Genomic DNA, 24,593 nt, shown 5'->3' on the forward strand with positions numbered 1-24,593 from the left:
AAATTATAATAAAGTGTTTGTTCAACCCAAAAATAAATGTGATACTGTGAAACCGTGTTTTTTTTCTGAGACAGCTATGATACGATGAAAGTCTCTGACCATCGTAACCTTAAACCTAAAGTGGTACAATTGTCATTATCACGACAAATGTACTTTACATACTGAATCCTTGCTGTATGCAGTATTGAGTCTGTTCATTTCTCTGTTGAAAGTGGGTGTCATAAGGCTCAGCTGATTCAGACAGATCCTGATAGATTCTCTGTTGAAACCTGTGACCCTGTCAGCATTATGGATCAAATCTAGTTTGTGTGTAGGCCAGTGCTTTAAAGATTACACCATGTTAACCCTCAGGATTGGTGTCCAGTCACCCAGTCCTGTCATTAACCCCTGCTATAGGCTCATTAGCCAGCAGGACCACCACCTGAGCAGGCCAGAGTAAATGTGATGGTGGGACATAATGTTTTGACGACAGTGGTGCTGTGCTTTTTTGGTAATTTGTTCACACTCAGATTTTTGATTTTAAAAGAATTTAATCATTAATAGTTGTAACAATTATATAAGCTAGTGATCTTGGTTTTGGTGGTAGGTTTGTACCACATGTTATTTGTTTACATCAGGAAGCTTCTCTTGAGGCTTTTGAATGTCTGTCATCATATTTTATGATGTGATCACCCAAAATTGTTGAGTTACCAGTCACACTGAGCCACAAAATAAAGAATACTTTAGAAGAATATTACCATTTCAGACTATCATAGCCACCCTAGTTGGTGGCTTCTACCTGCAGTGTAAGCTAAGGAACCACAAGCCATGATTGTGTTCTACAGCTGGTAACTTTTGAAGTGTCCCGCTTGGTTACACAAAGTAAAAAAAAAAAACAGTGTGTAGCAGAAGAGTATTTCATCTCCTTAAATTACATTTAGGAAAGATAAGGCAGCTTATTTATGTAAAAAGCACATTTCAAAGAGAGGCAATTTAAAGTGCTTTACAGAGGGAAAGAAAAGTATGCAAATGAAAGCTAAATACAGATTTAAATAATAATTCAGTCTCACCTCTTGTCAGGGCTAAAGTGTTCAACTTCCTGTTAGATTTCCATTTTGAACAAATAGGACAAATCCACCACTTATCACATTATGGGAATTTAACAGAGGCTGCGAAGATGTAGATGAAATTCTTGGATGCTTCTGGTTGAAAACTGTTTGCACAGACATCCTCATGATGGCAGTAACAGTAGAGCAATAACACTGATAATGATCCTGTACGGAAACGGCTTTAGTTGTTTCCCGCATAAGATATTGGCACCATTTGGTTCACTTTATGGTTCTTTACTATCTGTCATCAGTGTTATTAGCTGTGCAGATGTTAATTTGTGCCAAGTCAAAAAGGGGATATCAGTGTAGATCAGATAAATTAGTGACATTTGTAGGAGGACAAGCACGGGTCAATATGGTATATGACTGTCTTCTATTAAGTGTTCTTGTCAGATACACCAACACTGCCAACCTTGAGTTGGCACACCTTTAATGCAGTACAGTCATTATTAGTGTTGTGAACTACACCTGTGCTTCTCCTTCTATAAGTATCTGCTGTGAAAAAAACACTTGAGTGAGAGGAATGCATCTCTCTACTCAGGGTCACCCAGCAGTTCCCATAATGTCATTAGGACCCTCCCTAAAGGTTGCACGATAAATCTGAGGGGTGTAATGTGACTGACAGGACAGGAAAAAAGATACCGGTATATATCCATGAGGCACAACACTGTTGAAGAAAAAAAATCTGTTCTCTGAAACAGTCTGTGAACAAAAGTCATTTTTTTTATCTGATCAATGTAGCTGCTCGATTTCCTTTTCCTTCCGAAGTTCCTTTGTTTTTACGGGCCAAAAAGTTTGGGAATAAAAATGTTGTTTTCATCAGGACGATGTCTCTCTTAGAAACTGATTTTAATGAAAGGACTTAAGTACTCTATTCGTCTTTACTTGTATTCTTCTCCCGGCTAAAATTGATAGTAATCTTAACTTGCTCACCCTTTGTGATACCATTCATTCTCTCTTTCTCTACCTTAGTCTCTCTCTAACCATTTTTCTATTTGTCTCTCTCGTTTTCATCCTTACAAGCTCTCTGTCTCTATCTCACATATTAATCTAAAAATGAATTATCAGCAAATGTCACACACTCAGTCATACTTGTCCTGTAAAACTCTGCCTAAAACACTCACTACAAAAAAGTGTCCTTTTGGGGCGCCATTTAGCTGAGTGGGTAGAGCGGGCGTCCCATGTGCAGAGGCTTTGTCCTTGCTGCAGCGGCCCCCGGGCTTGAACTGTGACACTATTTCAGTCAGTCCAACTGTGGATTTTATTCTTTATACATGCATTGCCACTGTTGTGTATTGGGCTTTGAGCTCCTCCAAAATACTAGTGACCTACGCTCAGTGCTATGCCTGAATGCATCCAATGCAGACACAGACAGGGGCTGAAGCTGCTTCTGCTGCTGCTCTCCTAATGTGCTACTCACACTATGCCCTCCAGACCCTAGAGTGATTCAAGTGTTATTTGTTATGTTTTTTTATTTTTTTATTTATGTATTTCATATTCTCCAGGGGACAGTGACTAAGGCATCGGCACTAAGGTGCACAGTCTCTGCGGATCCCTTCTGATTAATTGAATGGTTTTTGGACATGATTTCCAATAAAAATCCACCACACGTGCATGTCGGTGTTTGTTGGGTGAGTCAGCTTAGAGGAGGTGGCGCTGGTGGAGTCGTGCTTTTAAAATAATGAACTGTACTGTGCGAGGCCTACAAGGGTTTTCAAAAATAGAGTTGGTCCGAAATGATTGCCCGGGAGAAAAATAAATTACATAAACATCAACTCCCACATTTGGACATGTGTTATACTGCAGGCATGTCATGAGAGATGCATGGTGCATGCAGAATGCAGAAGATTACTTAATTTGTTTCTGTTTAAATGCAGAAAAAAGCTGTTTGATCAGATCTTAAAGATCCATTTATTCAGAAATATATAGATTACAGGAAATAAATCTTCATGTTGTGTCTTTCGTTTAACTTTTTTGAACAGTTTTACTTATTCCACTTTCTTTAATACCCTGCATGGATCAGCACAGCACATGCGTGTATGCACCTGTTTGTCATCCTTTGTCAACATTTTTATCTGAAAACATAAAAAGTCACCTATGTCATCCATCTAAAAATGGAGTAGAGAGGCGTGTGTGTATTTGAGATCAAGGTCCAACCAGTGTACTCCCTTGTTTATTGTACCTTGTCCATTTGGTTAATCAGATGAATCCCAGCCTCTTTACTCTGTTTCCCGGTCCCCTTTACTCACACCACCAACCCCTATGATTAACGGCCATCTTATTCTACCACCTTAGCTGCTGTCTACCAAGGCCCTTATAAACAGTTTCAGAGCAGGAACAATCACAGTTAAGTGGGTGGTAATAATAGATTACACAGTATGTCAAGTAAACAGGATATGTAGCCTTTGAAAATGAAGCAGCATCTGATTACCTGTTTTGGTTTAATTGCAGCTTTATAACAAAAGGTGCTGCTCCCCTATACTTCGGCTCCCTATCTCAACTCTCTGTCTTGTTGTGTGTGTGTGTGTGTGTGTGTGTGTGTGTGTGTGTGTGTGTGTGTGTGTGTGTGTGTGTGTGTGTGTGTGTGTGTGTTTATGTGTGTGTTTATGTGTTTGTGGTTGTTTGACCTGTTGATCATCTAACACTGAATTCCCACTAGTTGTACCCACAAGCAGCCCCTTGCTCCTCCCCCCTCACGTTCTCTGATGTGCAAAATTGTCTGTGAGGGACTATTCAATAATGTAGGAGCCCAGTGACGGCGCTCTGTGACACTGCACTTAGGGTGTTTGCTTGTTTCATTCAGCGTGTGCATGTTTGTCTTTATTTTAACGGGAGGGTTTTAGAACAAGACAGTACAGAGATTGATTTTTGTGTTTGTATGTGTCTGTGTATCTGTGTGTGTCGGTGTGTGAGAAAGAGTTCTGGGTCTTGGAAAAGCAAGACAGTAGACCACACACACTATTGACCAGGTTGGAAAAAAAAGAAAGTCAGCTGAAAAGGCGCAAGCACTGATACTTGCCAGAGAGGATGAATGGCTTTAATAGAGAAAACTCCAGGCTTCACTCCGGAGGGACAGACACACAGTGACCCCTCTGGATTCATCGGATTGCTCTAAAAAAGCTTTCACAGTGAATGAGTGGTGGTCTTTGTGTGCCAGAATGTGTTTGACCAAAGCTCTGCGTATGAGTGTAAGCTTGCCCAACATATGCTTAATGTTAGATTATCTCTGAGATTTTGATTTTGATGGAATAATCTTTCTGTTTCCTCACTGATCCTGAGTGATCCTCAGGGCATTCAGATAAATGAGGGTTTATCTGAAAGAATGACTTTATTTTGAGTTATTTTGAAGCGACGTTGTGTGCAAGCCACCTAACTGCACCCTTGCAGACTCGTAGATGAAACTGGTCAGTAGTGTGTTACACATTGATTTATTCACTTCTTTCAGCTTCATAAAGTTGAAAGAAATAATAGGCTGCTTGGTTGACACACAAAAGTTAAATGATTTAACTTTTTAGATAAATATGGATTTTCTTAGACTAATTTTTAAACACATTTTTAGAGACCAATCACTTATTTATTCATAATTCCAAAGCTCTATAACAGAGAGTGATTGTCTTTCCCCCACAGCCCTGGCTACTCCCATACACCTCACAAATACCCTTGGCTAGCTTAATATTGCATAGCAGCCACTTCACACAAGAATCCTATATATGGACATGTATGAGAAAGAAAAGGTGTGAAAATATTTCTCACATGTGAAGGCTGTCTGGTATGATGATTGTGTGTGCTACTCACTGTAATATCCTGTAAGTCTGCATCATTGCAAGGGGCTTTTCTATATTAAATATGGAGATTAAGATTGATATTGACCTGAGGCTATAGGGCAAAAGAGGCGCCGCACTCCTCTGCTTAGTCTGAAAGTGTGAATGATTTGGCTTGGTGCCATTGAGAGCTAATCTACTTTTAGTGATGTGTATGTAGAGGGGAGAGTTTTGCGCTGTGCATTTTACCATTGTCGTAAGTGAGGCTGATGGTGGCCTTTGCTTGAAATTTTCAAAATGTCTTTTAAGGAAATGTCTTTAAACTAAAGGCTAACCACCCCCGGCACTGTCATCTTCTCATCTAACCCTTGGCAAAAAGGTGTATTATAGGGATGCACGATGTATGTCGGATAGATTAATTATCGGACAAAAAACGGATGCTTTTGTTGACTTAACAAGTGCAGCATCTACACACAGGAGGTGGTGGCAGCATGCACCTGTAAACAAGCTGATGTCGCACTCATAACATCAAATTGCTGCACCTATGTAGAGCCATGCAATGTAGACAAGAGCCACACATGTCATCACTGGTCTGAATGAACACAACATGAGGGAAAAAGTCTTCAAGTTTAACTATAAGATCTTATCACAGCTATGGAATATCAAGTAAACAGTTTTTGTACATCTTAGCTTTTATTGCACTCAGATGTGCATAAAAAAAATTGAAATGTTGGTTTCTATTTTAAGTTAGAAGCTTAAGTGCATTGCCCACAAGTCTTCCCCAAGCACACAGATAATTTTTTGAGTCTCTCGCTGTTGAAGTCAGGATTGAAAGGCCCTTCAGCTCGTCTCAGGTGATCACTTGATCCTCGGTGTGCTGGAGCAAAATGTGGATGTAGAGGTCCATAAAAGACCATTGCACCATGTCCAACTTTTTTCAAAATCCACATCGCAAGTCGACTAGCCACTGTGAGGTTTTGGGCTGTTTTTACTTACGGCAACAAGAGGAAATTGCTTCAAATAAACTACAGATTTAGAGTTGGCCCAGGGTTTTAAGTTGGAGGATAGGCCACTTAATTGTCGCGTATTTGTCCCTCAATCCACCAACACCCATATTTATGTTGGCATTAGCCTTAAAGCTAGTCTGAGAAGGTAACAGTCTTTGGGGTGTGTGTTTGCGTGTGTGTTTGTATGCATGCATGTCTCAATAGTGTCACTAAGCCCCTGAGATGAGAGCTGCCCTGAAGTCTCTAAATCCTGCTTTAGAGAGAGAGAGAGAGAGAGAGAGAGAGTGAGAGAGAGAGAGTGTGTGACGAAGTGTGTGTATTCTTCACTCTGTGAAAATGAGTCACTGCTATAAAAATCCACACCATGCCACCCTGGCAGGATAATCAGGACATAATGTTTAGTTTCTTTCTATCTCGGTGGATTAGTTTATTTTCATCCGGGGAGAATTTCGAGTATTGTAGAAATCGCCTAATATTTGGTTGTCACAGCTTTATTTAAAGCAGCATTTCTTTGAGGGATGTGTGAATCTTTTTAGTTTTTGTTTTTATTTTTTTCAGAGTACACCTACCTCTACCATGACTCATCAAAAGCCCACCTCAGTCATCATCAAGCATTCTGGGAATCCTCAAGTGTTGAATTTGCAGACATTGAGTCCCATTATCATTAATTAAAAGTCAGGCAAATCAGGGCTCAAAGAAAAAATCATTATGACCACTTGTATGCTTTTTTTTGTGCTTTGAATGTGCACATTAATTTAGACTTGTGCGATATTCACAGCGAAGATCCATTTAGTTTGTACATTTGTGTACCGATGGCTCAACTGTTCTGATATAATTGCTAATTTGGTGACTTGCGCAATGGTATTTTGATGGCTGCTGGTGGAGGAAAATCATTCCCTTTTCACAGAATTGCCCTGGTAATCATCCACGAAGTGATGTCATCATGGATACCTGCAGCAGCCAGTTTGTTGGTCAACAATAAATTAACACTTGGAAGTCTATATGTAAAAAAAAATTACACAGAAAGAGGCCTGAGCCTGGCCAAAGTCATTGTCTGATACCCGATACCATATCCAGCTTGATGAATTGTTTGGCTAGTCCCTCTCAAAGCTGTTCCATTGGATTGTTTTGCTCGGGAACAGAAATGCAATACGAGATTGTCGAAACAGTTTGATCGGCCAAGTTCTGCCTTGGAAATCGACCGCTTGTGACTCAGGATTTATGATTCATATCACAGCGTGTGTCATGTAACAGGAGGAATGGAAAGTAGGTGTTGGATATCAGGATTTTGATCATTAGCTTATGCACCAACAATCTTTGTCAGAAAGCCTGTTAGTGAAGTTCCAATGGTGATGTGATGTTTATCTTACTATTTGTGTTGGGGCCTACATTACCTGACCTTAACCCCACAGGCCTGGGAAGAAACAAAATGACCCAAATACTTTTCTGTAACTTTTTTTTCCTGTTTTCTACCTCTCCTGTTTCTGCTAATGGTTTTACATTGTAAAGCACAAGGTTAGCACTGTCCAATTAATTTAGCCCGAGCAAGCTGTCGGTGAAAAGCAGCTTAATATTAACCTAAAAAAAGAAGCAAGGCCTGAAAATCAAGAAGTGGATCATCACTGGCTTTTACTTCCTTTGCTCCCTCTTGGATTCTCTCGTACTCTTCTTTTTCTCTTCTGATTTTTCTCTCTTATCTCTCTTTCATGTTGTTACTGTTAATGACACTAACACATCCTCCGTGCCTCTTTCTAAGCTTTTTGAGCAGCTTTCTGTGTGTCACAAATTTTATCATGCTCTGTTTCAGCTCCCCTGACCTTTTTAACGTGTTCTTCTCTTCAAACACAACACATATCCACACACATACAAACACATTTAATTCATTGTGACAGGGACACCTCCAGTTGCATTTTATATAATATGTGTTTTAACCAGGAGGCCACTAGACAGTCAAGTTGACATTTTGAAAAATGTATTTAGTGCTACTTTTCTGTCTGCATATAAGCCCTATTTAAAAAACAGACAATCCAACAATTACATATATTGTATTAATGCAAATGATGGAGCATTTAATTAACAATTGACTCAGAGAGAATAATTGGCAGATTCATTGAGAATGAAACCAATTGTTAGTTGCAGCCTTGAGAGAAATTTCTATTTAGATTGAAACCATAAAAGCCTCTTGAAGATGGACTCAAATAAAAGACATACACTCTTACCCTAACTCTTCTCACTCTTTCTATCTATCTACATCTTTCTCTTTTGGTTGGTCACAAGGAGGGTGGGGTGAGGGAGGAGGAGAAGGAGGAGGAGGTGGAGGAGAAGTGCAGCAAGAACTTCCCCAGAGGCTCATGCAAGCGTCAGTTTGTGTTATAAATCATTCAGGGACACTCAGAAGGGGCACAATACATTTTTATCCCTCTTCTCTCATCACTCCATCCTCTCTTCTTCTTTTATTATTGAATGTGGTTTGTCTGAGCACCCAATCTGTTGCTCTGCACGATCAGGAGGAGATAGGAGGAGGTTTGTGGGTAACCAATAAGACAAGAAAGCAGGGTTAGAAATTGATAAAAAGGGAAAGGTGAAGGAGTAGAAGAAACAATCTACTTCGGCTTGATTCCAAACAGGGGTTACTTTTCTCAAAGCAAAGGTCACAAGGCCAGGATTTATGGCCTGAATAGTGGATCTACTGTACTTCCTGATTGTCCAGCTGCCCTTCACAACAGTTGGTTTTATTATGTGCTGTCTTGTAAACGACAATGTGTATGGTTCAGGGTCAGGTTGTGTTTACTGGTTACAATGCGAATACTGCACCACCTGCTTGTCAATGCGAAGCAGTCCAGCAGCTGATGGCGCTCCACTGTCAGAACAACTTGCTCAGATTTGTGTGTTTGTGTGTGTGTGTGTGTGTGTGTCGGAAAAAGCAGAATGATGAATTTGTGCCTGCTTTGTTTGTGTGTTGAAATGTGTTTGTCCACAGCACTGCTGTAGTGTCCTTGAACTCATGTATTTGTAAGGAGATGAAAGAGGGTTTGTTTATAGTTGCAAACAAGGGAAGGTCTTCTCTAAAGACACCTCCTGGATCTCACTATCACTAAATGAAGTGATACTTTTTAAGTCATCCTGATGGAGATAATTGAACTTCTTGTTGTACAGTGTTATTGTCATCTGTCCTGAAGCTGAGAGAAGGGATGATTTATGTGGATCCTGGAGTTGTTGAGAGGATAATAACTGACAGTTATTAAAGAGATTTTCATTGGCTGTTGAGTCATTCCGCCATCTGCTATTGTGAGGAGATTTGAAAGCTTTTCCCCCTGTTTGTACAGGAGGAACATCGCCTTCGCATTGCTCCTCACGTGTGTTATGTGATGCAAAGCAGCAACCCTTTGTGATGTAAAGTTGGCATATGACATAAAAAGTTTAAACTGCAGTGCAGATGCTTGTAGCTTCTGGTCCTGTCAGTCATGGATGTATTTTTGGTAATTTTTCAGTGAAAAGGGAAATATGATAAGACAAGAAGACAAACTTCTTTTGGGCATTTAGGTTGTTGTACTTGACATAAATGACCATTGAGAATACTGATATAATTTTCCAAGGTTCAAATAGTTTATTTTTTGAGCCCATAGCCCACAGGTATTTACTATCGGGTAAGGCTAAGAAAACTGGCCAAATTTAAGAATCCGAAACTAGTGAATTATAATTTCAGCTCTAGTTTTCAAAATGTTGTTATGTATTTAACTTAAATGTAGTCAGATAACTGTTTTGTTTCCTCTTTGCTCTCTCCTCAGGTCCAGTATCATTCCAGTCATGAGGAAAGTTGGCAAGACATCAACTCTGGCCACAAATTAAGGACAGAGAAAGGCAAAGAGGGAGGGAGAGGAGGGCTAGTCTGACATCACCTTTACATATTCCCTACAGGTAGGTTATACACATTGGACTCTCTGATGCCGTGTGTTCTATTCTTTTCTCAGAGCACCTTATCACACATTATTACATTTCTTTGTTTGTTCTTTTTATGTGTGGTCACTGTGTTGTTTTACCAGATTCTTGTTATGGCAACTTCCAGCGTGTAAAAAAGTTGCAAAATGACTGACAGGCTATGATTATATGGTAAGAAGATTGTTGCACGCACCCACCAGACAAACTCACACTTCTTGTTGAGGTCACCCTGCATTTAATTGTGTATCACATATCTGTGTTTTTATGTGTGCCCGTGTCGAATTTCCCTTAATGTTGCAGTTGGACAGTCAGCACAGGCATCAGCAGACTGTACTGTAAACTGGATGTTATTTTCCCCGTAATGAAAGCTCACTGCCCTGCTGGACCCTCTATCACGCTGAATTAAAGCAGGCTGAGAGTAGGCAATGTTTCTCTGGCCATTACCTTGGCTTTCTCAACTTGTCAGGATGCACATGTGAATTCCTGTGTGTGGAGATTCCTACAACATAAGCATTAGAGGTTGTTAGATACTTCAAACAATTAAGTGGTAGTCAGTATTTAAGTTAAATGTGTCTGATTGCTCATGTTAGACTTTACATTTTCCATTTTGCAGACTCCGTCTGAATTTCTTGTAGCAAAGTGAACATCTTAGCCATGAAATAACTACATTTTAGAAATCACACTTAATTGCAGTGGATAGGGGTTGCCTTGAATTGCAGATTTCTATTTGAATGTCCTATTTAGAATTATTGTTTGCAAAATACAGCTTGTTTTTGGAAATGTTTATCTTTCCTAATTTATTGACAGTGTGCATGCATCTTTAAGCTGCACTGATTGAAGGAGGTCTGAGGTTTGTCTGTGGTTTGTGTTTAGTGAATTAGGCAATAATGTTAATCCTTCCGTCAACTTGTCATCATCACAAGAGGAGACAACGCCAATCATTGGATTCAGTAGGAAGTGAAGCATGTGTGCATGTGAGTGTTTTTCCCTGCCACAGGCATATCTTGCTTGTGAGTCACACCATGTGTGGGAAAAAAGCTTGTGGGCATTGGGTGTGCACTTTGGGCTGCATTCATGTATGAAAGGTACTATATAAATAAATAATAAAGTTGAAGTTGGTAAAGGAGGAACAGTTTGGTTACAGATCGACGCTCCAGGCAAAATGAGGGATGATTTCAAATGTCTGAACTTCCTCTTACTGCCAACTGCAGAACTTTGACGACAGAGGTGCTGTGAAGATTTGACCGGTGAAAGCTTTCTAAATCCTTTCTAAATCAGGTCCACGAGAAGGTTTTGGCAGCTTAATGGCCCTGCATGGACCACCCTTACAGATGTTTCATTTACACACCAGGTTATACCTCTGTTAAGCACAGTGGAGATACAAAATATGCTTTATTGACATCTTCCTCTCTGCTGATAATTAATTGTGACACCCTGCACAAATTGTGAGAGCCGATACTTAAAATAGTCAAAGATGACATTAAGATGGTGAGTGCTTGTGATTGTAAGGGTTGGGATCTCTCTGCACCATATGATTTAATTTGATTCTGATTCAGAGGGCTTCAATGCAAATACATGATGATTAGTGATGTGTTACAGTTCTGATTTTTGAGCATCAGGAACGTGTAGTCCAGTCTCACAACTTGTTACATGAGTTCTTAATGTCAATAATTGGGTTTTAAATAGTGGATTATTCATTTTTCTGTATCAAGACTTGCTCTATCAAGAGATAATTGCACTGCAACAATCATTAATTTTCCCGGATTTCCAAGGAATTGATGTTTTGATTAAGTTATGTTCTCTTAACATTGTGAGTATGGATATCTCTGCCCTGTTCATGCATGGCCATGTGTGTTTATTCACAAGAAAACAGCCACATTAGATTTTCAATTGATAAGAAACAACTCCTATCACATTTGGCCCTTTTAAATTGGTTAGTCATCACGTTACAACCTGGCATTGTGCTTTTTAAATAGGTTCTTATATGATTCAGTTTGACCTATTTTAATGTCATGCTCACACATGCATGTAGACGTCACACACACGCAGGCATGCAATACTCTCCAGGGACCTTGCACTCTGCTGAGATATGAAGCTCTATCTGCCCACAGTCTTTAAGTTTTTATTAGACAGGATTACTGAAGTGCAGTGATTTTCCCTTTTCTGTGTGTGTGTGTGTGTGTGTGTGTGTGTGTGTGTGTGTGTGTGTGTGTCCCTGATCCAGGATTCCTTGCGCACCCACACATACATGTGCACTTTCACACACAAACACACACGCACACAACTCCAAAGCTGTAAGCCTGCTCTCTGTAATGTCATGAAAGGAGTTAAGAAAACTGACTAATGATGTAATTCTTTCTCTCTTACACACACTCTGCCCTTGCACTATGTCTCAACGCACAATTTGTCAGATTGACCAGTTCTTTTTTCCCCATTTCTGATTAGAGCTGGTGATTTTAATCACAGTAAGAATTCCCACAGTCTGCCTAATTCCTGTTGCTGCCTAAAGCCGGTAGGGGGGCCAGTAAGCCGTTAAACCTCCTGGCTATACACGCAAGTACACACACATCAACTGACACACACATACGACACTTGTATGCTCTCACTGGCATAATGGCGTGTATATAGTATGAAGGTACATATGGATGCATCATACTGGATTTTTTGGCATTATCAGATATGCAGATATTTTGTAACTCATTTTGATTGATTGCTAATGCCATCACTGACATATGCACATATTTTTTCCACCTAATTACAGAGAACATCAAGTCTTTCTTGTGATAAAGTTAACATATTGTTATGCCTCTTGCCTGCATGATGGCAAGCTGGCAGATACAGACATACTGTACAGTGCTTTTTGGAAGCATACACATTCACTGGGCAAAATATGGAAGCTTCTAACTCCAAACTTTGTGTTATATGAGCATCATTAAAGCACCCTCTTAACAGCCAGTCATATTTAACTTTAAGGCCTTCATTGGGTGACCTCAGATGACGTGCCAATGTTATTGTGCATACCAAGATACAAATGGACAGATTTACAAAGAGAAATAAAGCCAGTTTGTCACAGATCTGATCTTATGAACTTTAACATGTTTTTGCACTTGTATGGCACGATGGACTGGGAATGAGTTCCAAACATTATTGAGCGTTTTAGTTTTCTTCCCTGAAACTAAATGTCCTTCAGCCCACTGTCATTCTGCAGCTTTGTCTGAGGTGATCTCCCATTTTTGACATAAGAATACTCTCTAAATACACCAAACAAAATCAGTTAAGATGATCAACTTCACATCATTTCTGGACCAATTTTTTTAATTGTGCATACGTCTTATTGTTAATGTGCTGTCCCATTTAGATATTTCTGATGAAGCACACAGAGCCGTATCCACAAGCCTGGTCTTGGTCTTGCAACAACATGTTGGTACATCAATTAGTCATAACTGCACCAGCAGGGGCCTGGGGGTGGGAGGGTGTACAGAATTTTTGTGTTTTTCATGTATGCATGAACTTTTGCCCACATTTAACACGTGTTCATATACATAAGTCTCAGAGTTCTTTAGAATGCATTTGCTGACCTGCAAATGAGTTGCACTAGCCTGTCACCATTCAGTCACTCTCAAGCATGTTATTACATCACACGCGCACGTGTGTGTGTGTGTGCACGCGTGCCCAGATCACATTAACATAAACTGTATAATCTCTTTTACATATGATTTCTTCCTATCATATATAGTTTTCTGTATACTGCTCATGTTTTAGCACCATTACCCACCCCCACAGCAACCCCGAAACATGCCATCTTATTTACTCACTTATTTACTCAGACACGTTGCAGGCGTGCTTTATCCCTGAATATGTAAACTAATGCACACCTGCACGTAAGCACTGTGTCCTGCAATGATGTGTAGTAGCGCACATGTAGTAAAGAATCTGCACACACACACACACACACACACCAGCCGTTTAATCTGTCTAAGCCATTTGCCTAATCAGCTCTCTCTCAGCACAATACCATTCATAGATGCACAGTAGCCACACACACACACACACACACACACACACACACACACACACACACACAAACAGAGTGAACTGTCCAAACACTGTGCTTTGCCGGACTAGTAACAGCTTTACCAAGCCCCCTGTGTTACAACCTGTTGTTGCCACGTTGCATCACTTCACACATCTTAGAAAAGAGGAGGAACAGGAGGTGGTGGAGGAGAGAGTGGAAAAAAGGGTGAGAGGGAGGTGTGCAGAGTCTCCAGAGTGATCACATGACTTTGTCGTTCAGTTGTTCCATTTTTATCTGTCTTTTTCTCACCCGCTGACTCCTCCATCTCCACGTTTTAGATCTTCTTCAAAGCTCCTTCACATGGGGTAAAACTGACTGCCTGTCCATCTGTCTGTCAAACCTTCTTTCTCTCTCATTCCCTAATTTTTGTCTTGATTATTTTACAGTTTTGTTTAGTTCTCGTGCTGTTAGTGAATACTGTGTGTGTGTGTGTGTGTGTGTGTATGTGTGTGTGTGTGTGTATGAGTGACAGAGATGGGAGTTGTATCAGGCTTTAGTTGAGTAGTTATCTGAAGAGATGAGAGACAGACGGGGCTGATGCAACCAGGAGACACACAGACACATACACCGATTTACTGAGACACACCTGATGCATATACTTTCAAGCACGATTAGTTGGTTAGTGAGGTAGGTAAAGCCAGAATTTTCAATGATATGAAGTTGGCTCTATTTTAACTAGATCACCATGGTAACTTAGGCTGCACACATACATTTATATAGGGGCTCTATTTTACAATTTGTAGGAATTAGCATGTATCAATCATTTTGTTTATTGGCCTTATATGTTCGGACTGTGACATGAACAGGAAGACCACCCCTGTCTCTCTCGGTTTGGCAAGCCTGTGCACATTTTGTTTAAGTTATTTAGTGGACTGCTGGACTGTGGATTTCTTTCTAAAGATAGGACTTCATGCACACTCTCAAGTACCTTGTGTTGGTGTCTTTGTCTTCTCTGCTAACAGAGCAACCGTAGCTAGCGGTAGTTCAGAATTGGAGTCTGCTAAAATAAACTAGCAACCAGCTTTCAGCACAAACCAGAGCTTCCACAGAGCCCTTTTAATCAGTAGCCTATGATGTTTAATAGTGCTAAGCGGTAAGATAAATGCATGTCATGGATTTGGACAATCTGACATTTTTTGTTTGCCTTCCTGCCTTATTTTTGCTACAAAAGTGTTGTTTTCAAACCAAACATGCACCAAATGACCCTTTTTATTGGAAAGTGCCAAGACCCTGAAGAATTACAACCTGGATTAACAAGGCAAGTTGATCACCACCCTTTTTGATGCCCATTATTTCTGACAGGGGTCAACATTTCTGATGTTTAGTTTCAGCTTTCAGTGAACAAAGTCTGCCGATCACATATCTAAAGAACGAGAATTACATATAGTCTCTAGTGAAAGCCTGAGAGTGTATATGCAATACTTGGTTGTGTAATCTTGTGTTTTAATTGAACTGCCAGTAACCACAGATAGTTTGTATAAGAATCTTCACCCTACAGGTTGTTTACATGCTCAGCTTTACTCTACTATTCATCCACCATTTGTCACACCTTAGTGCCAGAGTGAAGGTCTCAGCTAAAGGGTTGCAAGCTTCTCAAAAATGTGTCAGTGACCAAGAAACGCCTCAAGGCAATAAATATGTAAGCCCCTATATGTGATCTTTTACATTATCTAAGCGGGTAAATTAAAACCATGCCTGTTTTTTATGTGACAACCCCTACGGAGGTTTCCAAGCATGTTCTATGGTATTCATAGAGATAAATCAAAGCTTAATGCCATGAAATTGACTTTAGTCAAGCTACAGTTCAGCTGGCTGCCATTCCCAATGCTGAGATGATATAATTGACGATGGCAGCAGGTTGGCATGGTGCTTCCAGGAACCTTCCTGTATACACAAAAAGAAGAGGCAGTATGCCTTTAATTAGTCAACACTGCTGTAGAGATAGCTATTATCGAACGATTATGTGGTCAAAATCTTAATGCTCATCATTCCCTGACTGCCATCGCAAAGCTCTTGGAATCAGTATTTAACAAATGATCTCCGCTGTCTTCCCATCAACATGAAAGGACAATAAATAACCAGCACCCCTCAGTGTTAGCCTCTGGCACATGAACTGCCTTTAGCAAATGTTGGGATTAATTGGGGTATGATAATGCTGAACCATGAGACCTTGGGTGTTTAGCGCCACTCGTGTTTCAATACATTCTGGTCAAGTTTATTATTTTGGTAAAGAGAAACACTTAACTGCTGAAATTAGTTGGATTTTACTGGGGAAGCTTCATATATGTATCCGACTGATAAATTATCTGCCAGATAATGGAATATTTACATGATCAGTCACTGGCAAATAATGAAATTATAGAGGATAAATTGAACTGATAATACAAACCCATATTCCTTTAGTTGAATTAACATGTGCAGTATTTACATATGGTATGTGCTGGTATGCACCATTTTATGAAATCTGTCTTTACACACTACATCTCTAGATTTTACCAAGAATAATCCAATGATATTTAGAAGAAAACTGTTGCATTGTCATCATGAGACAGAATTACAATTAGGATACCGCCGTTATCAAATTTTGTGTTCCTCAGTCGTAAATGAAATAGTCTTTCGGCATCTGGTGCCCTGGAACAGAGTGCACAAGACTTTGCCTTTTAAGAGTTATTTTTTTGGTGTGGGTGTGATGGTTTAGATCCCTTTAAGAGCAGGGGGATTAAGATGATGCTGATGCTTAGTGTCTTGGCCTGGGTGCCTGTGTGTCTTGCTGCCTCTGCCTGTATGTCAGCTTGCTCTGTGTGGGGCTGGCCTTTAGAGCCAGATTTGCTTGCTGCATCTGGCTGATGTGCACAGAGATTTCATGGTAGACAGAGAGAGAGAGAGAGAGAGAGAGAGAGGGAGAAACTGGGAAGAGAGAAATGGTGTGCGACTGTGTGCATGCGTGTGAGTCTGTGAGATGCATGTGCAGTGAAGCTAACTGGAGCAGTGTGTCCAGGATGCGTACACGCTTGACGGCCTGGCTGCAGCCTTGTGATACAAAACATTTAGGGTTAGTGTATTTGTCTGCACGCACACACACACGACTGTTACCAATGTGTGCATGTGTGGAGATGATGCATCAGTGACTCAGCTTCAGCTGTCAAGTATGTTGTGTGTGTGTGCGTGCGCATGTTTACATGAGCAAGTGTGACTGTGACTTGGATGAGCATCAGGACTAGACAGCTAGTAGTCATCATATGACTATGTCTTTTTTCCTGCCTTATCACCTATCAGCTGTCCATGAGATGCACAAACACTCACAGAACAACACACACACACACACACACTCATAAAAACACACACACACACACACACACACACACACACACACACATATGGATGCTCTTTAAAGGGACTGTGAAGTAAAACAAGATCCAACAATGTCTGGCTATTTCCTGGTATCAATAATCTGCCTAAGTTTGTATCCCTGTAATTGAATGCTTCATCTTTCATGTTATCTGTTTAAGTTACATAGCAATTAATATAACGTTGAAATACTGATAGTAATTCTCACCCTGCTCATGAAGATTTAATGCTTTGCTTTTTTGGGTCAAGTAAATATTATTATCTTCTTCACAAGAAATGATGTGTATTCTCAGTACCAAATCAAAGAGGATCTGCATCATCAGCCTAAAGGAAACAAACGTCATAACCTTGTCCAGTGCAGTACACAGCAATAAAAGTGTTTTCATGTCCTCATGTGTCTTCCTTACTGCTCTGTATTCCAGGTCAAGCTGGCCAATGCCGGGCCCGTCGTGGACATCTGGTGGCGGTAGCAGCAGCAGCAGCAGTAGTGTGTATGTGAGCGTGGTGCCCGACGCCTAGCCCATGTCCAGCCCATAATGCCGTCATCCACACGGAAAGGGGTACCGAAAGACCCCGAGCTGGCCGACCTCTTCTTCAAAGATGACCCAGAGGATGTCTTCTGTGACCTGCACGAAATCGGACATGGCAGCTTTGGGGCCGTCTACTTTGTAAGTGCCAATTCACGATTTTGTGTGGCTTCCACAGGCTATGAAGGTCCTTGAAAGGAGAAGCACATACTGAATTTTATCTCATCTAGACCAAAGTGTTAGGGCTCTACAAATGTCCACTGTTAAACTAGTTATGAAGTCTAGTCTTCAAGCTGTTTCCATATTACAAGGATGTTTCATGTGGTATTGTTGGAAGTAGTTTTCTCAGGCCTTTGCCCCAAAACCTTTCTTACTGAGACTCACTCACACACACCACTTGGGGACATTGCAAATCTGTTCAGACAAAGTTTCAGAGATTATTAATTAAACATTATTAGGCCTTGATGGTTTGAAAGTAGCTGTCTCAGGGGAATGATAAAGATATAGTGGTGATGCCGTTCGTGGTGGATTTTATTGGCTGTTCGTTCAGCTTGAATCAGAAAGAAAGATGGTATGTGGATGAGGGACTGGACCATTTAAGAAGTCACATTACCAAAAACAAGGCACTCTGCCCTTTACTACATGATGATTATTAATGCACAAATATAGCTTTTTTAATTTTGTTAATGAGTTACCCTACATAGTCATTCGTCGATTCACTGATTTGTACATGTGTTGTAATTGTAGCCCACTACATCGTGAGCTCTTTGAATGCAATTAAGTGGAGACAGATTCCCTCTACGCAGTTTCTCTGTAGCGTTTCTTTTTAATCTCATCATCACTAATTACTCATCAAGCCTTTGATTCTAATGCTGCGTGGAGGGGGGTTGAAAGCATACTGCATCTCTTTGCTCTCTCTCCTCTCCTCTCCTCTCCTCGCCTCGCCTCTCCTCTCCTCTCCTCTCCTCTCCTCTCCTCTCCTCTCCTCTCCTCTCCTCTCCTCTCCTCGCCTCTCCTTTCATCTCATCCCATCTCCTCTCCTCTCCTGTCCTATCATATCCTATCCTATCCTATCCTTCTCCTCTCCTCCAGATGCAGGGCTGGGGGCGAAAAGCCTCCTCCCTCCCTCCAAAGACAGCTGTTTTCTTGGTATAGAAAAAGAGAAACTGTCAATAGTGGGACAGGATTTTCTTGGCTGGCAGCCCTTTACCATCCTCTTCTATCCCATGTCATTTACACACACACACACACACACACACACACAATACATCACTAGTAGCCCTGGTGCCCTTGTCCGTCTGGCTGACGGGCTCCAGTGTAGATCTAAATCCTGCCCTGATGCCAGCGCTGTGCTCACTGACACACTTATGCCGTCTGCATTACAGCTGGTGCACTGCTAGCCTTAGCTGTTAGCCAGAGCAGCTTTGGTAAAAGCAGTTAATTTAATTGCACATTATCTTTCAACATCGAAAAGGACTGATCTGGCTATGAAGGAGAGTGTTTACAGTATATGCAGCAAGGATTACATTAATTAATGTGCTGGCATAACAAAATAAAACCATGCCTAGTTGCATTAACAGAGACATAGTACTTACATACATTATTTTGCATTTGCAGATTTACTATAAAGAGTCACTGTCTTTTATTACCTAAAAGATATTCAGGATGTTTTTTCACCCCTTTTTTCTGCAATTATCCAATAGTCTGCTCAAAAGAATGGTTAGCCTACATTTGTCCTGCGTTTGGGCTGAAAGTCACTTGCTGCATCTTGTTCAGATTCCTGCTAATAATTGGACTCGCATGGGCATATTAACACTGATATCAATAGGAGGACACAAACATTTTAGAAAGAAAATCAAAGTGAAACTGCAAAATTGCCTCCACAAAAACACCAACTCAAGGTACTTGAAATTTTGAAGTTTCATTCAACTCACTGTGGGAGAAAACGCTCAGCACCCAAGGAAATGAATGTGACGAACATGCAAACACCTGCAAAACTGGAATCCTTGTTGCACTGAGCCGCCTCAGGCAAAATGTTTTACAATACTTTGATTAAGTCCAGCATTTAAGAAATACATGTCTGCAATATGCAGTGATGCTGTAAAATACTGCTACAGGTTAGGGGAGAATATGCAGTGGCTACTACTACAAATGTATGCATAATCTCAAGGTTATTACTGTATACTATATGCATGCATAATCAGATAAATTTATGTAATTGTATGTGCATTCATAGCTCATACATGTGAAGGAAGAACTCCATTATAGAAGAGAACAGAGGGAATTCCCCCATGCTGAGAGTACAGGCCCGTCACTGTAGTGTATGTTGAATGAATTAGCTTCTTGTAAGTATTGATATACCCTCTTTCTTCTGCAGTGACAATTAGCATGAAGTATTTGAATACATCATTTTTTTTCCCTCTTCACTATACTCATCTATCTATACATCACACCAGAGGGAACAGCTTTTATGCATGAACTGACCGGCAATCATAGGGATCAAATGAATCTGAAAAAAAGAGTCAAATGGGAATACTGCCGGCTGTTACTGTAATTCCATTTGAATCTCAACATGAAATTCCCATTCATTCGTAAGTGGGATGTAGCTGAGATGAGGGCTTAAGCTGAGCCGCAGTGTAGCTGTCCATAAGGCCAAATGCCTTTGAGGTTAACACCACGGGTTTAGCATGGGCATGTGGATGTGCACAGGCAACTTAAATGCTTGCAGTTGCTGCATAACCACATGTCATTTACCTGCAGGCTTCCCTTAATCATGTCGCTGAGTTCTTTGATCAGGTGGGAATTTGTTTAAATTCAAATGAGAGAATCTGTTCCTGCGTGCTCAGTGATGTACTGCAAGCATTGAATTTCTCCCACTCACCTCTGTATCACCTTTAAGGCATTAAATCAGAGTCAGTTTACTTTAATCCCTGTTTAGTGTTCCTAAGTAATACATAAATATAGTAAATGGTTATTGCATGCTATGATGTAGTTGTACAATGTTGTACAACCCCTTAAATGGATTAAGGCTGATGGATACCCAGATAATCTATCTATATAATAATACACTTAAATGTATTTATGTCTACATATGACATAATAGTATGTCATTAACCTTTAATGAAATATTTAGTATGAGGCTTTATGTTCATATTAAACATTTTAATTTGAAAGCCAAAAATGGTTTCCCTGTTTAAATGGAAATATGATTGTTCTAATGTAATTTCATATTCAACCGTGCAACTCTTTTCCTTACCAGTGTGTTTTATCAATGTGTGTCAGTTTTGTAATCTATTGAGGCAGGATTCTTTTCATAGACTGTCTTGTAATGTTTTATGCGACGATTTCTGTATCAGTGTTTCTGAAGCTTGTCTGTAAATAAGACTTGTGATTTCTCCCTTAGGCACGCAACTCCTACTCCAACGAGGTGGTGGCCATCAAAAAGATGTCATATAATGGCAAGCAGACTACCGAAGTAAGAAAAACCTTCACACAAAGGAGCACGCAGACATTCCATACTTTGCCCTCAGAGTCAAGGTGCCATTGTAAAAGCATCATCACAGTTTTGTGGTTGTCTCAATTAACCATATCTCAAGGTTGCATTTATTTTCCCCTGGTTTGGCACAAATCTAGCAACAGTGAACACAGGAGCATTATGTCATTGTCTAATGACATAATGTCATTCAAGCTTGACAGTAGTTCGTGAGACTGTGCAATTTCTCATTTGTGGTGGTTAATTATCCTAAAGGAACAAAAATAATGACGAATGATCACCAGATGCATATTTTGGAGCAAACATATTCCTCCAACAGATGCAAATTTTGGAACAACATATCCTTCCCTCAAGCAAATAACTGAAAAAATTTCAGCACAAGTGTGTTTCAGAGGGCGTCCTGTGTAATCACAACATATACCTCACTTCTCTGTCTAGTAAACTGTCTTCTCTTTATAAACTTTAGAGATGGATTTACGAGAGGACTCTTGCATATCACTGTTGTAATTTTATATCATCACTCCATTTATTATTTATGTTGATAGGAAAGCCGTTTAATAGCAGTCTGTCTGTATGCAACAGTAACAGATGTATAAAAGTCGTTATACCTGTGTGAGTGTTGACTACTATTGAGGTCAGCTGGGATTTTGTTTTCAATGTCACTGCTGAGCCCACTTAAATGTTACTGTGCTTGTACCTGTGGAGTGTAACCATCTGTGTGTCTGGATTTGTTTTTTGGCAGAAGTGGCAGGACATCATTAAGGAGGTCAAGTTTTTGGGACAGCTGCGACACCCAAACACGATTGAGTACAAAGGCTGCTACTTGAAAGACAACACTGCCTGGGTTAGTGAATCCCTCTCCACATCTCCTTTTGTCCTAGTTCCCGTCTTTGTTTCAGTCTTGCAACATCGTTAATTTATCTCTTCCTTCCTATCTTCTTTGTCTGATTCTTTTCCTCTTCGTCCTCACGTCTTTTAGTTTCCCACTGACTGTGTTTTCCCACTGCCTTCTTCTGTTTCCCTGCGTATGTTGTTGTCAGACATCATAATGTGTTAAGCTGACGTACAGAACGACTTCACAGGTTTTCAGTTGACTTGAAGCTTTGTATTCAGGATATTTTCTGATGACGCACACACCATGCAAATGATTAGTTATTCAGCTGTACTGTATTCTGTTTCAGCTGGTGATGGAGTACTGCCTGGGCTCCGCATCAGATTTACTAGAGGGTAAGTGTGTTTATGAATGTTTTAATTACACACACACACACACACACACACACACACACACACACACACACACACACACACACACACACGCACACACACACACACACACACAAAATCATGTTTTTTATTGTCAGAATCAGCATATTTCCAGGAAGTCAATGTGCCCAACCAAGAGGTGATCTCACAGCCCCCATGAAACCAAGACCTGTTTTCTTTTACATTTAGGTCATTGTATAGATTTAAGACACAGGATATTAGAGCGTTGTTACATTGAACATTTTGACTCATTCAGATTCAAACAGATGGAAGTCCAAGTGTTTTTATTTTGATTTAGTTTCTAGCTTAACTACTTTTTCTACAGACAGAAGAACACTTTCTAGTTTTCAAAGCGTAAACCTCCTTCACTGTTCTTCCTCTGAGCGTTCCTGAGCTGAACCTAATGTGTTATTTTAAGCACCTATGTGTGCACTCATCACTGACGCAGAAGCACACACATGACAGTTGGCCTCAGCCTGTTTTTGGGACTTATGACTTTATGAATTTTCTCAGTCATATTTTTGCAGTGACCTTTTGCCTTGGCACATAGTCTATGTTACTATGATGGTCCACATCTACTGCTAAGCCAGGTTAAGACCCCATACAACTGTTTCTACATGTTGTCTATATGGTAGATGATAAAGGTGGACTTTGCTATTGTTATATCAGTGAGGTTATGGTCAAAGCTATAATGAATATCAGAGGAAACTCTGGTCAACACTGCTTTTTTAAGATTTTATTAAGCAAACAACGAATGGATTGATCAAGAAAATAACAGACATATCAGGCAACAATAAATGCAGGCCTAGTTTTGGTTGCCAGTGCCTTTTTCAGGCATGAACTATATGCAGAAGCTTTATTTAGAAACATGTATTATGTAGGTCTTTGTGTAGAGCTGTTATAGTTCATTATTATTATATAATTCAAGTCTTTAGAGGGTTCCTACTCATTTCCACTGTGCTCATTTTTTCCAAAGTTCATAAGAAACCACTCCAAGAGATGGAAATTGCTGCCATTACCCACGGTGCCTTGCTAGGACTGGCTTACCTACATTCCCATAATATGATTCACAGGTGAGTCAGTCTATCACCACACTCAAACGCTAACATTTCCCAACAGGAACATACAAGAACATGATAAGATGAGTTGAGAGGTGCTCGTGTTATCCCTTTATTGCACCATTAAGTAATTAAGCTGTAAAACCTCATGTCTGTACTTATCCTTCTTCAGTCTATCTTTTATTGCAGACAAATATGATTGGCATCCAACTATTGCACCATAAAACCAACGTTTTTAACTGTCCATCTGTGTCATCACGTGACATAAAACCCATCAAAATACAGTTATGACATTTATAAATATGTCACACCAGTGGCCAGTTTGTTGAAAAAAGATGATGCATAATAGATCACAGAGAACTGATGTGGCCTCTCTTGGCTGCTGTGCCTACATGTTGTCTGTTATATTCTCACTCTCTTTATCCCCCTCTCCCATCCAGAGATGTGAAAGCTGGTAACATCCTGCTGACTGAGCTAGGTCAGGTCAAACTGGCCGACTTTGGCTCTGCCTCCATTGCCTCACCTGCCAACTCCTTTGTGGGAACACCTTACTGGTCAGTACACATGAGACGAGACGCAGACATATGGCAGGGCATAACATTAGTTTCTGTTTATGCGGTGTGTGAGTTATTGTTACCATCATAAAGTGAGTGATTTTTGAATTTGTACATCTGAAGCTGAACTCATAAATGATAGGATTTTTTTGGCACACAGGCAAGTATTTCATGAGAGCCCTTTTCAGACATAAATCATGCATAAATGTGATGGTAAAGTTATGTTTTGGTCTGAATCAGTGCTTGAGTCACTTTTAAGTAAAAGTAAAAACGGCTATTTTAGGTCTGACCTAGTAATACTGATAAATGATGAATTCCATGAGAACCTTAATTAGAGAAAGAAGAGGGGTTAGCCTGCCTTGCTCCCTCTTGCACACCAGTTGCCAAATGTTGTGCCAGAATTGTGGCTCTTTCTGTAATACATCATCATATCCAAAAGGAACATTTGAATATTTAAACCCTTTGTCGAAATAACAGAAA

General features: G+C 40.2%; 1 protein-coding gene across 2 annotated transcripts in view; it reads left to right on the forward strand.

The window, feature by feature from the left end:
* Positions 1–24,593, forward strand: part of taok3a (TAO kinase 3a) — a 65,211-nt gene that overhangs the window by 14,475 nt on the left and 26,143 nt on the right. The window contains exons 2-8 of one of the 2 annotated variants that reach the window (XM_037096916.1): positions 9,645–9,774; positions 17,641–17,886; positions 21,149–21,220; positions 21,981–22,082; positions 22,420–22,465; positions 23,478–23,574; positions 24,000–24,113. In XM_037096916.1, the coding sequence (XP_036952811.1) occupies positions 17,755–17,886; positions 21,149–21,220; positions 21,981–22,082; positions 22,420–22,465; positions 23,478–23,574; positions 24,000–24,113 (563 nt within the window). In that variant the 5' untranslated portion in view covers positions 9,645–9,774; positions 17,641–17,754. Of the gene's footprint in view, positions 1–9,644; positions 9,775–9,946; positions 9,967–17,640; positions 17,887–21,148; positions 21,221–21,980; positions 22,083–22,419; positions 22,466–23,477; positions 23,575–23,999; positions 24,114–24,593 lie in introns of those variants that run through there. The other variant, XM_037096917.1, reaches the window with a different exon arrangement.

This window comes from Acanthopagrus latus, chromosome 5 (genome assembly GCF_904848185.1).
Source record: "Acanthopagrus latus isolate v.2019 chromosome 5, fAcaLat1.1, whole genome shotgun sequence".
Taxonomy (NCBI): domain Eukaryota; kingdom Metazoa; phylum Chordata; class Actinopteri; order Spariformes; family Sparidae; genus Acanthopagrus; species Acanthopagrus latus.